Below are 18470 nucleotides of genomic sequence, written 5' to 3' on the forward strand. Positions count from 1 at the left end.
CACACATGCTTGGAATGACATGGGGTTTTATTAGAACAAAAAAAAAACAAAGTTCACAAAATGTCCGACAGATGGCGCGTGAAAGATCTCTTGTGCGCGTCGTTTGGTGATGATCGTGTGCTCAGCCGCCACTTTCGTCATGCTTGGCCTCCCAGGTCCCCAGACCTCACCCCGTGCGATTATTGGCTTTGGGGTTACCTGAAGTCGCAAGTGTATCGTGATCGACCGACATCTCTAGGGATGCTGAAAGACAACATCCGACGTCAATGCCTCAACATAACTCCGGACATGCTTTACAGTGCTGTTCACATTATTCCTCGACTACAGCTATTGTTGAGGAATGATGGTGGACATATTGAGCATTTCCTGTAAAGAACATCATCTTTGCTTTGTCTTACTTCGTTATGCTAATTATTGCTATTCTGATCATATGAAGCGCCATCTGTCGGACGTTTTCTGAACTTTTGTATTTTTTGGTTCTAATAAAACCACATGTCATTCCAAGCATATGTGTCAATTTGTACCTCTCTATCTACATTATTCCCTGATTTATTCTGTTTTCAAATGTATACTGACTTTTTGATCACCCGGTATATGTAAAGAAAAGTGTGTGTGGGGGGGGGGGGGGCGTGGGGGCGATATCCTCCCAAACCCCTGGATCGATTTAAGCCAAACTTGCCAGAGAAACAGTAGACCACATCACGAGTATCAGCAGTGTGGAATTTATAACCTCCTAGCTCCAACAGGAGTGAAGACACAGACAAAAACGTGGTTTTTCAGGCCTTGGCCAATATGCTTCCCTGTCTGACAGGCATATTGTGTGCGAACAATATCGTCCTGCTTTATTAACCTGTTTTATTAGGGCTACACATGCGGATGGGGACGGCTGACCTGAGAAAAGAGGAGGAGATACATAGAGAGAGGAGGTGAGATGGACAGAGAAAGAGGAGAGATGGTGGAGATGACGGACGGAGAGAGAGGTCGGAAAAGATGGACGGAGAGAGGGGCGAGAAGGGTATGGACAGAAGAGCGAGAGGAGATGGACAGAGAGAGAGGTTTGTTGTGTGGGTAGTATCGGCACACCTTGCACGAGCTACACGCTTGTTTGGGCACAGCGAAACAGAGGAAGGAAGTGGAATAGTGAGTGAGGGAGGAAGATGAACTGGACAGAAGGAATGTGAAGCAGGAGAAGATGAATATAGAGAGGGGGAGGATGACAGAGATAGAGAGAGAGGGGAGGAGGAGATGGACAGTAAGGGCATGGAGGAGATGCTTAGAGGTGTGTGTGTGTGTGTGTGTGTGTGTGTGTGTGTGTGTGTGTGTAGAGGACTGAAAGAGATACAAGGGCAGAAAATGGCGAATACAGAGAAAGGGGGGGGGGAAGAGAAGTGTCCAATATATGTGTCGAATGCGTACATGAGTGAAGCTGCGAAAAAGCTTATCCTTTTATTCCTTCTCAACACCATTCTTAATATCTTTTGTTTCTATGATAAAAGTGCGTGTACTCTCCTTTTCTAACAATGTGAATGTTACAGTCAAAATGTTATGTCCAGTCATTAACTAGCATCTAAAATTTTGTGGGTGTTCGTGGGCTATAATGGAATAGTGCGTTATTACTGATCCTCTAGTATGTATCAATGAAAATGTCTTACCAGTAAATGTTGACACCACAGTCAGGTTCTCTTCACTGAGAATCCGAAGCGGATGGTCCTCGGCGCATTCCCGCTCTTCTCCCACAGGCGAACAGAAGGGCCTCGCCAAACAGTACGCTATGTCGTCTTCCGTCACCTGCAGAGTACAGTAAAAAGATCTCATCGTTTTCTAAACTTAATGCACATATAACTGAGAACAGGAAAGTATGTCAGTGACGTGCCTGGCCGTTCGTTTTAGAAGTGTTAATGAAAATACAGGTTCTGGTAGCAATTAACCACAAATTTTATTAATTAAAAAATATTATGTTCCTTATAAACACCCACTAGATTTTGGTTTCTTTTATGTGTAAAGCAATAAAAACTTTTGTCACTAACACTGTAGTGTTGAACCACTTTACTCAGAATGGTTACAATTTAGAAGAAGTAAAATGTACAAAATGAAATTGATTTATCATAATTTTCGTTATTTAATTGAAGACTAAGATCGGTTTAACCAGAGTTTTGCATTGGAACGAAAATTGCTGATAAAACATTAACAATATGCGATATTTCGATCACGCAATACTGTTAATATTACGTAAAGAGACGGTTGAAAACGTTGCCGGAAATGTATTGTGGGGAAGTGACAAGAAGATGAGCCCTTACTTGACGAAAATAGGTGCTTCCATAAGTATTATTGTTAGTTCATAACAAAGGAACAAATCTCTGGAAGAATAGGTACATCCGAATGTTAATCCATGATCACGCAACTTCGATGCAGAACAGGGATGCCAAAAAGAGCCAACAGCACAAATGTTGACACATGTGAACTTCGATTTGACACCATGGACATCTAGAAAACATTGAAAGCATGCCAAGGAACAGATTAAAAAATTTGGCTCTGAGCACTATGGGACTTAACTTCTGTGGTCATCAGTCCCCTAGAGCTTAGAACTACTTAAACCTAACTAACCTAAGGACATCACACACATCCATGCCCGAGGCAGGATTGGAACCTTCGACCGTAGCAGTCGCGCGGTTCCGGACTGAGCGCCTTAAAAAATTTCTCGCGAAAACAAGATAGTATGAAACCCAAAGTTGGCCTATTTTTGTCCCATAATTCGAAATTCTGCAGGAGAAAACGATGTCATATTGTCTGGTGTTGGCTGGATATGATCACAAGAGACTCTGACGTGGTTCACAGAATGACCGAGAATAGCCTTTGACTGAACGGAAGGACTGAAAGGAGCATTTGACTTGTAAGCTGAAAAACTGACATTTTCCATGATCGAAAAATGCTGCATAGAATGAATGTTCATTCAGAATATTGTCGAACAGTTTAGATCTTAACGCCCACCTTCAGAGGGTCGGTATCTGTTCGACAATATTAGCAGCGAACACTCATTTTAAGCAGCTTCTGTCATTTTGAATCAAAATGTCCTTTTTCCCATGTATCTCAGTTGCGTACCGCCAGATGTTGAGGAGACTTAAAGTCACTCACAATGTGATAAATGCGATAAAAACAATAATAAGAAACTGCAGTCTTTATTTAGCTACAACTAAGCTAATTAATAATCTTAGTTAGCACATTTGAACACAGAGGAATGCAATTAATTGTGTTCTGTCTTTCACAAACGTCCATATCCTCTCCTCTATACCAACTCCCCACTCGATAGCCACCTCTCTTCGTCTCTACCCTTTCCATTCTTTCACCTCCTCATCCCAATCCCGCTCTTGAGCCCTACTTTCGTCACACTTTTCCCTATTAATCGCTCCATTCCTTTCTTCATTCCTCCCCTATCCTCCGCTTCCCCTTCTTAATCCCTCCTCTACACATCGACTGCCCTCTTCATCCAGCCGCTCTCCATTCCTTCACATTCTTACCTGTAAACAAGAATCTTGCGTCTCCACAGGCTCTGCTGGTTCTTCAACTTCAATCACCTCTTCGTCCTGATCACTTGTTATCAGCTCCATTTGGTGTTCAGCTTCATGCAGGGAATGGAGCCGAATGTCCAGCGACAACTCTGGCAACAACAGAAAAGGTCATTAATTTCCATACTCACAGATATCCAATTGCTGTGACTCACCAAATGGATAACTGCAGCCAATTACATTTTTGACTCGCTCAGAGTCGTTACACAAGTCATTACACTCATGAGAAGTTGTATTTTTATGAGGCATTTTATTCCAAAACCATGTTTGACTTTTACAGGCAGCCTACAACTTTCGTCTATTTTTTGCGAAGCAGATAAACTGAAACTCACGACGTTCATCTGCTAGGCAGACGTCCTCTTCCACATGGGTCTAACTGTTTGAATCACCAAATAAATTCTGCAGTGCTACAAAGTTTAATTATTTATGCAGACAGTTAATCTAGTACAGGAATCGTGTTATCGACATTGATACTGGCAAGATATCGGTTCCAAGGATTCCAAAACTTTCGAGAACGTCTGGACTTCAAGTTCTAAGTCGGATAACAAATGAATTTTTTTTTTCGTGTGAATAATTAGATATGCGTTCATTTTTTCTTTACTTGTACTTGTACCTTGAAACCTTGCTTCTTGTCAAATTTCATGATTCCATGTCAAGGTTTTGACGAGTGAATTTGCATCGAAATATGTGAGATAAATGGTCGTATCTTTTGACTGCATTGACTCATAAGCTTACTATTTTTACGCCAGAAAGGGAATATAGACTTCAGTATGTGATAAAAATTTAAACTTGATACGTCTACGCGTTCCTGAGAAAAGGGGGTCTTAGCTGATGGAGGCACAGACAGACGGATAACAAATGACAATTTTTTTGTGTAATATAATTACAAAGTAACAATTCTGAATTTTTCCCTTTACTTGCACTGTGAAACCTTTCTTCTTGCCAACTTTCATGAATATGGACCAACGGGAAGTACTGCACAGGTTTTGATGAATGAGTTTGCGAGTATCAAAATTTGTGACATAAATTGCCGTATCTTTTAATGGCATTGACTTAGAAACAAACGTTTTTTATAGCGCCAAGAAATCATTGAGCTTAATACGTGACATAAGTTTCAACTTGATATGTCAAACTGTCCCTGAGAAAAAGGGTTCTGAACATTCGGACAGATAGACAAACGGACAGACAGAAAGACGGACAACAAGATGATCGTATAAGGGTTTCGTTTTTACAGATTAAGGTACGGAAACCTAAAACTGAAGATTTCTGAGGCGTACAATTCAGACATCGAACGCCACACCCACTAGTTCAACAGCATATAGTGGAGAACCAAACACGTTACCCGACTGTTCGCCCAGAAAGTCGGGAGGAGCAATGGTGACATAGCCCCGAGTGCACACGTTTGGGCTATGAGACACCATTATATATGCATTAATTAAACAATAAATTGATAGCATGTAATGTGTAATGCAATGTACCTAGTAGAGAAAGTGAAGAACACCTTGAACCATGTTAAATAAAATGATAAAGTTATGGGATAAGAATATAACAGGACGATAAACGAGTCTAAAACGAAGGTGACAGACAGTAAACCTCCATCCTCCTCCTCTGACAGAGGAAGGGAAGTGTAGCCAATAAAAACTTCATGTTCCATTCCTGTTATGATTCAAGAGATGAAGCCTGGGCACCTAACGGCCAATCATTTCACACGTCTATAGAGTTCCACTCGGCAACGTTCTTGATCCTCGATGAGTAAGTGAGGCGTAAAGCAACAAGAGATTTTCTTTTTGCTCAAATTTTCTGTTAGAATGCGATGCTCGCGCGTTTCTAGAAATTCCATGAGCTTCTCAACTAACCTGGTTGACGGACAACGGTCACTTCAGCCACTTTTTGAACATTTTCTTCGACTCGAATTTTGGTGGTTCTCTTGGACGTGAATAGTGTTCAGTACTCTCTGTACCATCTCGAAATCTTCCATAGCGCTTAAAGACGTCTTTGCGATTCACTGTTTCACTACCACTACCAGGCTGTATAATTTCAAAAGTGTGTACGGCACTTTTACCAAATTTAAAACGAAACTTAATTTTGGAACGTTGCTCCATTGCCTCTTTCGCGACAGAACATCAAAACAGGTGTTAACTTTAAACTGAAAGATGAACGAAATAGCATGCTATTTTATTCACGCATTCCCCACAGATGGCATTAGTAGTTACGCGAATATATACAGTGAAGTCACATCAATATAATCACTGCGTATGCTCGACGCCGCCTTGCTGTAACTACTCACAGATGGCAGGTGGCTGCACTAACATTGGAGGGTATATAAGGCGTGTCGGGGGAAGCTGGAAACAGTGCAGTCGTTTTATGCGGAACCGGAGCGGTTTACCTGACGTCCGAAAGGGCATGATCATTCGTTTTCGGGACATGGGTGGAAGCATTTCCGAAACGGCTAAGTTTTTAAATTTTTCGTGTGCCGCCGTGGTTAAAGTATGCTGTGCATAACAAAATGGCGCTATCCAAAACCGGTGTCAAGGCAACTGTGGTGCACCATGGGCCATGGATGACAGGGGTGAACGACAGATGCGGAGCTACCTACGGTCGAATAGATGTGCAAATGAAACTTCCTGGCAGATTAAAACTCTGTGCCGAACCGAGACTCGCACTCGGGACCTTTGCCTTTCGCAGGCAAGTGTTCTACCAACTGAGCTACCCAAGCACGACTCACACCCCGTCCTCACAGCTTTACTTCCGCCAGTACCTCGTCTCCTACTTTCCAAACTTCACAGAAGCTCTCCTGTGAACCTTGCAGAACTAGCACTCCTGGAAGAAAGGATTTGCGGAGACATGGCTTAGCCACAGCCTTGGGGATATTCTAGAATGAGATTTTCACTCTGCAGCGGAGTGTGCGCTGATATGAAACTTCCTGGCAGATTAAAACTGTGTGCCGGAGTAGTACTGGCGGACGTAAAGCTGTGAGGACGGGGAGTGAGTCGTGCTTGGGTAGCTCAGTTGGTAGAGAACTTGTCCGCGAAAGGCAAAGGTCCCGCGTTCGAGTCTCGGTCCGACACACAGTTTTAATCTGCCAGGAAGTTGTTTCATATCAGCGCACACTCCGCTGCAGAGTGAAAATCTCATTCTGGAGATGTGCAATTGTTGAGCAACTGATCAAGGGACTACCAACGGTGTCTCCTCTTCAGTGAACGTTGCTGCGCATGGGCCCATGCAGCAGGCGTCTGGTACATGCAACCACGCTAATGCTGTTCGTAGGCGGCGGAGGCTGGAATTTGTACTCCAGTATCGCAACTGGACGTCCGCTGGATGTCAACAGGTAGCCTTTTCAGATGAATCATGTTTTATGCTCCATCGTACAGATGGTTATTGGCGGGTACTGCGTCAAACGTCTGAAAGAAAACACCCTGCAACAATCGTCGGTAGGGTCCAGGCCGGAGGAGGGAGTGTTATGGTCTGGGGAATGTTTTATTGGCATTCCCTGGGCGATCTCTTCGTTATCGAAGGTACAATAGATCAGCACAAGTATACATATATCCTAGGGGACCACGTCCACACCTACACGGAGTTTGTTTTTTCTTGGCACTATGACATCTGCCAGCAGGACAGTCCAACGTGCCTGACAGTTCGCAGTGCACATGCGTGGTTTGAAGAGCACCGCGATGAGTTTTTGTACTCCCCTGGCCACCAAACTCCCCGCATTTAAACGCAACTAAGAATGTGCGTGACCTTTATCAGGCTGTTCACGGTATGGATCCCTAGCCGAGTAATCGAGCGCAGCTTGACACGGCAGTGTTTTGGCACCTTCCGGAACCTCACTGACTCTTCTTGCACGTCTTGCGGTGCAAAAACTGACTATTCCAGCTTTTCACAGATGGTCACCTTTCCTGGGGGACGGATTGTGTATGTCTGGAGCATAGCAGTGGACGGAAGTGAATCGTAGACTGTGGTGAAACCGGATAAGAAGAGAATCTAAGCGTTTGGAATGTCGTGCTATGCAAGGATGCAGAAAATGAGGTGGATGGATAAGCTAAGAAATAAGGAAATTCTACACAGAATCGACGGGGGGAGGGGGTGGGGGTGGGGGTGGGGGAACTGTGGAAAACATTGAGAAGAAAAAGGAACAGAATGACTGGAACTCTATTAAGATATGAAGGTACGTGGGAGAATTTTAGAAGAAGACAGAGATTGGAATACATCCAAAAAGTAACTGAAGGCATTAGGTGCAAGCGCTAATCTGAGATGAAGAGAAATTCGTAGCTTAAAACACTCAGAAGACTGATGACCCAAAATTATTTAAATATTTTTAATATAAAATTCTTTTAAAACGGACTAAAAAGTAAAAAATATTTTTTTCCTAGCTCGTACAGATTCTCAACCCCATACAGATACTTGTGGCAGCTTGTGCCTGTGAATTTGTAATAGTTGTGAAAACACTTATACAATTTAAAACGAAAAACATTGGACACATGGATTAGATAATTGTGCGGAGGTGAACTATTAACACGTCAACTGTGTACTGTGCATCACGTCTTTCATTTTAACTTCTACAGGTATCTTCACAATTACTGAAAATACACAAGCACAAATTTTCAGACCTATCTGTGTGGATCAGGGATCTGTAAAGGACTAGGAGAAATTATTTTATGCTTTTTAGTTCGTTTTAAAAATGTGTTACACTGCTCAGTTTGTTATTTAAAGAATTGTTTTCTGCTTTTTAGTTTAGTGCATGCCAAATATTTCAATCAGTTTCAAACGTTTCGATGATTACAACAGAGACATGTGGCAAATCTCAGGTTTCTCCTCACCTGAGGCAACCAATACATCGCTTCTTCCTACAATTATCTCACGAAAAGACATCGAAGGCAAGAATTACAGAGAATAAGGCTCACACAGGAACTTAACAGAGGACAACCGGTCATACCACGAAACATTCTCAAGTAGAATAGGAAGAGGGTGAAATAGCCGTGGTACACAAAGTACCCTCCGCCACACACAAGACAAGGAAACGGGTTAACTTTGCAACGTAATTGACTTCTGGGTTATGTTTAGGGTTTCAAGTCCCTAACTTATTAGGAAACGATAGTGGTCAACAAAGTACCCTCCACCACACACCAGGCACGAAAGCAAGTTAATATTGCATCGTCGTCCACTTCTGAGCAATGTTCAGTGTTTCATTGATAGTGACCGGGCCAAATATCTCACGAAATAAGCATCAAACGAAAAAACTACAAAGAACGAAACTCGTCTAGTTTGAAGGGGGAAACCAGATGGCGCTATGGTTGGCCCGCTAGATGGCGCTGCCATAGGTCAAACGGATATCAACTGCGTTTTTTAAAATAGGAACCCACACTTTTTATTACGTATTCGTGTAGTACGTAAAGAAATATGAACGTTTCAGTTGGACCACTTTTTTCGCTTTGTGACAGACGGCGCTGTAACAGTCACAAACGTATAAGTGCGGACGGCATTTGCTTCGTGATACGTTACCCGTGTTAAAATGGACCGTTTACCAATTGCTGAAATGGTCGATATCGTGTTGATGTATGGCTATTGTGATCAAAATGCCCAACGGGCGTGTGCTATGTTTGCCGCTCGGTATCCTGGACGACATCATCCAAGTGTCCGGACCGTTCGCCGGATAGTTACGTTATTTAAGGAAACAGGAAGTGTTCATCCACGTGTGAAACGTCAACCACGACCTGCAACAAATTATGATGCCCAAGTAGGTGTTTTAGCTGCTGTCGCGGCTAATCCGCATATCAATAGCAGACAAATTGTGCGAAAAGTGGAAATCTCAAAAACGTCGTGTTGAGAATGCTACATCAACATCTATTGCACCCGTACCATATTTCTATGCAACAGAAATTACATGGCGACGACTTTGAACGTCGTGTACAGTTCTGCCACTGGGCACAAGGGAAATTACGGGACGATGACAGATTTTTTGCATGCGTTCTATTTAGCGACGAAGCGTCATTCACCAACAGCGGTAAAGTAAACCGGCATAATGTGCACTATTGGGCAACGGAAAATCCACGATGGCTGTGACAAGTGGAGCATCAGCGACCTTGGTGGGTTAATATATGGTGCGGCATTATGGGAGGAAGGATAATTGGCCCTCATTTTATCGATGGCAGTCTAAATGGTGCAATGTATGCTGATTTCCTACGTAATGTTCTACCGATGTTAGTACAAGATGTTTCACTGCATGACAGAATGGCGATGTACTTCCAACATGATGGATGTCCGGCACATAGCTCGCGTGCTGTTGAAGCGGAACTGAGTAGCATATTTCATGACAGGTGGATTGGTCGTCGAAGCACCATACCAAGGCCCGCACGTTCACCGGATCTAACGTCCCCGGATTTCTTTCTGTGGGTGGTGGTGGTGGTTGTGGTTAGTGTTTAACGTCCCGTCGACAACGAGGTCATTAGAGACGGAGCGCAAGCTCGGGTTAGGGAAGGAGTGGGAAGGAAATCGGCCGTGCCCTTTCAAAGGAACCATCCCGGCATTTGCCTGAAACGATTTAGGGAAATCACGGAAAACCTAAATCAGGATGGCCGCTTTCTGTGGGGAAAGTTGAAGAGTTGAAGGATATTTGCTATAGTGATCCACCGACAACGCCTGACAACATGTGTCAGCGCATTGTCAATGCATGTACGAACATTACGGAAGGCGAACTACTCGCTGTTGAGAGGAATGTCGTTACACGTATTGCCAAATGCACTGAGGTTGACGGACATCATTTTGAGCATTTATTGCATTAATGTGATATTTACAGGTAATCACGCTGTAACAGCATGCGTTCGCAGGAATGAGAAGTTCACAAAGGTATATGTATCACATTGGAACAACCGAAATAAAATATACAAACGTACCTACATTCTGTATTTTAAAAAACCTACCTGTTACCAGTTGTTCATCTAAAATTGTGAGCCATATGTCTGTGACTATTGCAGCGCTATCTATCACAAAGCGGAAAAAGTAGTCCAACTGAAACATTCATGTTTCTTTACATACTACACGAATATGTAAAAAAATGTGGGTTCCTATTTAAAAAAAACGCAGTTGATATCCGTTTGATCTATGGCAGCGCCATCTAGCGGGCCAACCATAGCACCATCTGGTTTCCCCCTTCAAGCTAAACAAGTTTCGTTCTTTGTAGTTTTTTCGTTTAACGCTTATTTCGTGAGATATTTCGCCCGGTCACGATCAATGGACTATCCTGTATAACTCATTGAAAAGATAGCTTAAAATCAATCTCAAAATTTGCTCTGAACAAACAAGAAAGCGATCTAAGGTGTGTTTACATCTGTGTGCCTTGCAGCTATAGTGGGGTCAGCGTAAGTTGACCCTGACAGTTGTTGTGGGTTGGGCGCGGCAACATGGTCGGCCTACCTCAACCAATAACAGAACGTGATTTTGTAAACGTCTCTATAGCAACGCCTCAGTGTTGTCACAGCTCTGAAAACGGCTGCTGTCTTCGCCTGCAGCCCTTAGCGCTTCGCAGTTGATAGCTGGCAACAATGCTGTGAGCTGTCATTCTTACGGCGTCTCGACTATAGTTGCCCTGTGGCTGTACTTCCCCACACGCAAGTAGAGGCATATGTCTCCCCGTCTGCTGCAGGCATACGCCTGTGCCTCTGTGCGCACAATTCAAAGGATGCATGCTCCTACTTGCCTCTTCGAGCAACGGCTGGATGCGCCTAGTACGCACGGAGAGTCGCACATATCTAAGAAACGCGTAAGAAAGGAGTGGAGACTGACCTTTGTTCAGCGAGTCGTTATAGAGGTTACGGCAGTCGTCCTCGGTGCTGGTCTCCTCCATGCCCTCGACCTCCCTGGAGTCGATCTTGAGTTCCTCTTCGTCAGGCAGGACGGCGGCCTTGCCGCCGGCGGTGGCGAGGCCGGAGACGAGCGCGCTGAACAGGTGCTCGGCGGCGGGCGCCGGCGGCGGCGGCTCGCTGCCCTCGTCGCTGACGAAGCTGGTGCTCGTCAGCGTGGCCGCGTCGTCGTCGGCCTCGGCTCCCGTGTCCTCGTCGGCGCCGGCGCCCGTGGCCGGAGGCCGCTGCTGCAGCAGCAGCTGGCGCTGCGCCTGCAGCGTCTGGTTCTCCACCCAGCGCTTGATCATGCTCTGCTTGTGCGTGTCCATGTAGCCGTAGGTCGCCGGGGCGCCGCCGCCGTGGCTCTTGTAGCCGTTCATCAGCGCCTGCGGCTGCGTCACGTCCTCCACCTGCACCACGGTACACACTGTAAGCTTTTTGCGTTTAGAGTCTGCAGCTTTAGAGTGCCGGCATATTCAGTGTTTGCAACGCCTAAGGCAATGGTCCCATTTTGGCCCTCGAGCACTCCACTGCTCCGAGTTCCCAATATTATATTGCGGATAATACACTGAGGTGACAGAAGTCGTGGGATAAAGATATACGCATATACAGATGGCGGGAGCATCGCGTACACATTCAAGGGCACTTCATTGGCTTAGCTGTCATTTGTACTTAGGTGGTTCGTGAGAAACCGTTTCCACCGTGATTACGGCCGCACGACGGGAATTAACAGACTTTGAACGCGGAAAGGTTGTTGGAGCCAGACGCATGGCAATTCCATTTCAGAAATCGTTAGGGAGTGGCCTTCACTTAACGATGGAGAGCAGCGGTGTTTGTGTAGATCTATCGGTGCTAACAGACAAGCAACAGTGCCTGAAGTAACCGCAGAAATCAATTTGAGACGTACGACGAACGTATCTATTTGCACAGTGCGGCGAAATGTGGCGTTAATGGGCTACGGCAGCAGATGACCGACGTGTGTGCCTTTGCTAAAACCACATTACCTGCAGCATCTCTCCTAGGCTGGTTACCACATCAGTTGGACGCTAGACGACTGAAAAACTGATACCTGACCACATGATTCCGGATTCCAGTTGGTAAGAGATGATGGTAACCGGATTTCAAGCTTATTTTGAGCAGGGGCCTTAACCATCTCGGCTGTTCCTGCTCACTTCCCCATCCCACAGTGTCTACGCCCCCCCCCCCTTTCCCTGTCCTCAGCCTACCTTGATTTCCATAACAGTGTTAGTGAGACAAACGTGTTCAACGTTAGTATTGTCGTCGTTTTTGCCGTCTGTCATGTCTGATCCGGTACAAATTTGCTTGTGACACCAATAGGTATGATTACCATGCCGAACGCAGCTGATGTCAAAAATATTCGCAATTGCGACAAAATTTCGTAATTATACTATAGCTGCAGATCGTCACCAATTCTGTTCATTCACGCATGAATGCATGCATGATAAATATTGTATTTTTTTTTCTTATTTTACTGCAGCGTCCCTCTAATTCACATTAGAAATCATCAATTTTTAAATAAAACCTGAATTAAACATTGACCATTTCAAGTTTGCTATTTTTAGGTAACAGACATGACGATAACTATGTAGAGCAAAAATGTTCCATAGGTTAAGTGGCCATTTAAATATCCTCCCTCGGTTTCTAGTTGGTTCATCACATCAGGTTTCTTGGGGAATGTAGAAAGAAACTGATTGCATATGAAAACTACATGATCGTTATGAGGTAATCTCTGATAGGTATACAACACACCTAATATACAGGTAACGTGGGTACGATATTAACTGACGAAGTCTGCTAGGAAAACTTGCGTAGTCTACTCTTACTTATGATAGTCTATGGTAACCTATGGTAATTTTACAACTGTATGGCCGACCGTTCTGGCCGAGCGGTTCTAGGCGCTTTAGTCCGGAACCGCGCTGCTGCTATGGTCGCAGGTTTGAATCCTGCCTAGGCATGGATGTGTGTGATGTCCTTAGCTTAGTTAGGTTTAAGTAGTTCTAAGTCTAGGGGACTGATGACCTCAGATGTTAAGTCCCATAGTGCTCAGAGCCATTTGAACAACTGTATGCACAACACATTCATGGACAATTTCGTTTTTCAATGAGCCTACCATTATGCCAACATGGAACTTAAAGTTGCACTTTACTTACAGGAATTTCACTTATGGGCAGTAATTCAACAAGATGCTGCACAATCACACTGGGGTTATTTGTTCACCAGTCTTGCATGAAGCCTTTTTGGACCAACAGATTGGTGGAGACGAGCCAATGTCCCGGCCCCCATGTTCACCAGATATAAACCCTCTTCATTTAAGGATAAGAGTTCCAGATGTGCAAAGTATAACGGCCTGAATATAAGACGCCGTACAGATGGAAAGCAAAGAGTTGTTGGCAAAGACACCGAAAGAAATTATGTATTGCCTACGGCAATAAATGGAGCACATGGTGAAGTGTATCAAAAGAAAGCTTTACGAATTAAACTATCACGCAAGAAAGCACACAGATGCAGCTAGCATAGTTCCTTAGAAATAAAATTTTGAAATCAGGGAAAGATTTTATGCTCGCCTTGAACATTCTTATGACACTGAATTATTTAAGTACATAAGGGGCAATCAAAAAGTTTCCCTTCGAAGGCAGCACTATCAGATTGTCTAAGAAGCTGCTTATACATCCACATCGCAATCGCTTTGAGTTGCATATAAGCTCTAGCATCGTCCACAAGCGGAAAATATTTGTTCACCCCTTATAATAAGAAACGTGTTATGAGCTCATCAGACAGCAAATTAATCACCCGTAGAGAAATCATTGCAACCATAAGTTAATATAGTGTAACTCCGCCTTGCACTTGACCGCCACCTGGATTCAATTGGAAGTGAGTCCACAAGGTCGTGCGAATACGTCTCATTCAGGCTAAGCCACTCGCTGAGGACCTGATTGCGCAATTGTACCAAATTGCGGGGATGCTGATGTCTGTGTTTTACCCACTGTTCTAGCATGTCACACAGATTTGCTGTGGCGTTATAGTCAGCTGATTTTGCAGGTCAATCGAGATGTAAGAAGATAGTGAACTGTTCAGAAAACCAATCAATTATTCTTCCAGCCAACGATCTTCTCTGTCGTCTTTATGTGCCCATGTGAGCATGGGCCTCTTGTGAGGTGACCACTCCAAATGTTCAATGCATGCAATTCCAGTCGCAATGTTCTCTCACTAACGGGTTGGAATGGACCTTTATTCACCGCCTGCAGCAATTCCTATCGGATTTGGAAGTGATTTTGATTCACAAGCCATGAAACGCACCTCTGGGGCCTCTCAGTCAGGATTTTTTCCCGACCACGGTTCTGACGTCATTTTTCGTGGCCACGTGAGTTTCACCGCTGCTTATAGACAATGTGGACCAGTCTACCGCGAAACACCAACAAATCCAGCTACATTATACACTGTATGGCCACGGGCAGCGTCAAACACGATTGTGCCTTTTTACCCTCTGTCACGTCCTTGCATTTACCCATATTTAAGTAGAACGTGCGCTTGAAACATAAATGTCTGACCCCTATCACTTTACGCTCATATAGAGACATTGCACTCGCAGTAGAGCAGGTGGTTCGATTGCTACGCTATCAGTAATGGCTTAACAATTCGTCTTTGTGTGCACACTGGGGCGCATGCACAGTCCAGAGAGCTTACTTAGTCCCGTGAGTTTACTTAGTATTGTTTAGTGTGAAGAATGTTCCAATACAATGTCAAAAAAATATTAGAATTACAAAAAATGCTTACTAGCTGACCTTGCCTTGTAGAAGCAGAGGGAGGGGTGCGTTACCTTGAGCGGTCCGTCGATCCAGGTCTCCCTCTTGCCGGCGATGAACTTGGCGTCGCTGGCGACCCTGCTCCTGGAGACGCGCGGGCCGTCGATCCAGCGCTCGTCGTGCGCCGCTGCGGCTGCCGCAGCTGCGGCCGCCGCGGCCGCCTTGAGGAAGCCCGCGGGGAAGGCGCCGGCGAGGCGCTGCGCGCGCAGCTGCTGCTGCAGCGGCGGCGCTCTGTGCTGCGGGCTCGCGTCTGCCGCCTGTGGCGGGCTGCGCTGGTGCCGGCGCGGCAGCGTCGTCGTGTGGTTATGGTTGTGGTTGTTGTAGGCGTGGTTGTGGTTGTGGCCGTTGTGGAGGGTCGCGCCCTCGTTGACAGAGTCCTCGGCGGCGCCCCTGGCCGGCCGCTGGTGGTGTACGGCGCGGGTAGGCGACCCCTTGGCCTGGTGCTGCGGGTTGCCCTTGGCGGCAGAGCCATCTGCTGGCGGCGGCGACAAGCTGCCCTGCCCGTTCACCGCCGCCGCCTTTGCAGTTCTCGTCGGGGAAGACCTCGCGCCTTTCAGAAACATATTCGCTTAGTGAGAACAACCAGCAATCACAGAATCACAGAAAAACATCTACACGTCGTTTTTTTTTTTTTGTTTAGTTTGGAACAACCAAATACTCACCAATTACGCAAAAAAAAAAAAAAAATGTTCCAGATGTAAAGATAATACGCTCCAGTCACATTTCTGTGACCACCGCCTATGTTCGTGTTAACGTACAATAACTACTCACAGATGGCAGGTGGCAGTGGAAAACCTTCCGTATCCTGATGTTCTCAAAACCCAACAACCACCATCTGATGCCTCTTCCTATCTCCCTATATGTCTCACCTCGGTGTTCAGCAAGCTCTTGGAATCCATCCTTACCCGGCGCAGCCATCACCACCTCCACCGACACTACCACCTCTCCAACACTCAATGTAGCTTTCGATCTTTCTTCTCTGCCGGTGACCGACTCCTATGCCTCACTCCTCTCCCTCCAGTTTAACTCCCGTCGCTCTGCCATTTTAGTCTCCCTCGACCTCGAAAAGGCCTACGACCGTGTCTGGCAACCCAATCTCCTGTTTAAACTCCAGACATATGCCCTACCTATCAAATATGTCCGTCTGATTGCCTCCTTCCTCTCCCACCGCCCCTCCTATGTTACCATCCATAACGCCGATTCCCGCACCTTCTACCCCTCCATGGGAGTGCCCCAGGCCTCTGTCCTCTCCCCTCTCCTCTACCTCCTGTACACGGCAGATATGCCCCAACCCTTCCTCCCCTCCAGTACACCTCCTGCAGTATGCCAATGAAACTGCCTTCCTCACCCTCGCTCCTACCCTGCAACGGTCACCTTGACATTATTGCTGCATGGTGTAACCAGTGGCTCCCGAAAATCAAGACCCAGGCAATCATCATAGGTCGTACCACTCGCTCCTTTCAGTTCCTTGATTTTTCCCTTACCATCTGCACCCGTCTTGACCACCTCTCCCCCACGCTCACCTATCTTGGCGTCACTATTGACTGTCACCTTACCTGGATCCCTCATCTCCGCTCTATCCAATCCAAAGCCCATAACCGCCTCCGACTCCTTAAACGCTCTGTCCAGACATGGGGGTTGAACTCCTCTACCATTCTCCACACCTACAAATCCTGAATCCGTCCCATCCTCTGTTATGACAGTCCCATCTGGATATCCACCCCCCCCCCCTCATATTCTATAAGTCCCTCCAGATCCTGAAGCACCAAGCACTCGGCTTCGCCTTCCATATATGCCTCCTGTCCCCCATGCAGATCCTCTATGACCTGATTCCTTTCCCCCCATCTACTCCTTTTCCTAGAACATATCGCGTCCTCTACACCTCCCGCCGACTTGATCCCCCCTCATCCCCTAGTTGCTCCTCTCCTCTCCAATCCCTGCCCTCAGACTTACCTTCAGCATTGTGTGCCCCCTATCCTCCACCTCTATACCCTTCATCTCCTTTCCCAAGGTGTCTTCCCTTGTCTTTTCCTCCCAGATGATGCCCTCTCTCCCTCCATTTATCCCTGCTATCAACTCTGATCCTCACCTCCCCCTCCCTCCCTCTGTTCTTTCCCCAGGGTCCCTCTCTCACCCTTCTCGGCTCCCTCCTTTTTTCTTATCCTCTTCTCCCCCTCCCCCCAAATCTGCCGCTGTGTCGCCTCTATAATGCTGTTTTAAGTGAGTGCTCAGTGTTGTGCATCCCCAGTCAATATTGCGACTAGCCACCATGCTGTCCCTAGGTGTGTTTTTAACTGTTGCGAATGGAAACCAGACCGACGCTGTGTTTTTTAATTGTGCCTGTGTACTTACTGTGTGTTTTAACCAGCTTGACCGACTCTTTGTTTTTATATTTTCTTCGCAACCTATTCGCCTCGTTTCACTTTTTAACGGTCACCGTTTTTATCGCCTGTTTTTATTGTTATATCTCCTTATTATGTTTTTAAACTTTTCTGTAGGCTGCAGAGCGGCATATTGTGCTGCTGCCAAGGCCCTCCCCCTTCTGGGGGGGGGGGGCTAGAAATCCAACAAAGAAATAAAAAAACAGGTGGCAGCACTAGCAGTGGAGGGTATATAAAGTGTGTTGGGCGGATAGGGGGCGGGGGGGGGGGGGGGGAGGGGACGACGACGACGCTTAACAAATTGCAGTAGTTGTCATAATGTGAAAACCAAATGATCTGTCTGACGTCCGATTATTGGCTTCTGGGTTAGGTGTGGAAGCATTTCCGCAATGGCTAAGTTTGCAAAGTGTTCGCGTGCTGTCGTAGATCAAGTATACCATGCGTGCCAAAATGGTGCTGTCCAAAACCAGCGCCGATGCAGTTGTGGTGCAAATGGTTCAAATGGCTCTGAGCACTATGGAACTTAACATCTGAGGTCATCAGTCCCCTATAACTTAAAACTACTTAAACCTAACTAACCTAAGAACATCACACACATCCATTCCCGAGGCAGGATTTGAACCTACGACCGTAGCGGTCGCGCGGTTCCAGACTGTAGCATCTAGAACCGCTCGGCCACTACGGCCGGCAGTTGTGGTGCACTGCAGGCCATAGATGAGTGGGGTAAATGACGGATGCGGAGATGTGTGTGGACGAAGAGCAATGCCACTGTTAAGCAACTGCCAGGTGCACCAAGGGGCTACCAACAGTGCTTTCTCAAGGACCGTTCAGACGTTGCTGCGTATGGACCTCCGCAGCAGGCGCCGG

General features: G+C 46.0%; 1 protein-coding gene across 1 annotated transcript in view; it reads right to left on the reverse strand.

Moving 5' to 3' along the window:
• LOC124803287 (kinesin-like protein KIF26A) overlaps positions 1-18470 on the reverse strand; it is a 483829-nt gene that overhangs the window by 42390 nt on the left and 422969 nt on the right. The window contains exons 11-15 of the mRNA XM_047264470.1: positions 15594-15772; positions 15237-15494; positions 11343-11808; positions 3516-3655; positions 1653-1788 (exon numbers count right to left, since the gene is read on the reverse strand). Of these exons, the coding sequence (XP_047120426.1) occupies positions 1653-1788; positions 3516-3655; positions 11343-11808; positions 15237-15494; positions 15594-15772 (1179 nt within the window). The remainder of the gene's footprint in view (positions 1-1652; positions 1789-3515; positions 3656-11342; positions 11809-15236; positions 15495-15593; positions 15773-18470) is intronic.

This window comes from Schistocerca piceifrons, chromosome 6 (genome assembly GCF_021461385.2).
Source record: "Schistocerca piceifrons isolate TAMUIC-IGC-003096 chromosome 6, iqSchPice1.1, whole genome shotgun sequence".
NCBI classification, from domain to species: Eukaryota; Metazoa; Arthropoda; class Insecta; order Orthoptera; family Acrididae; genus Schistocerca; species Schistocerca piceifrons.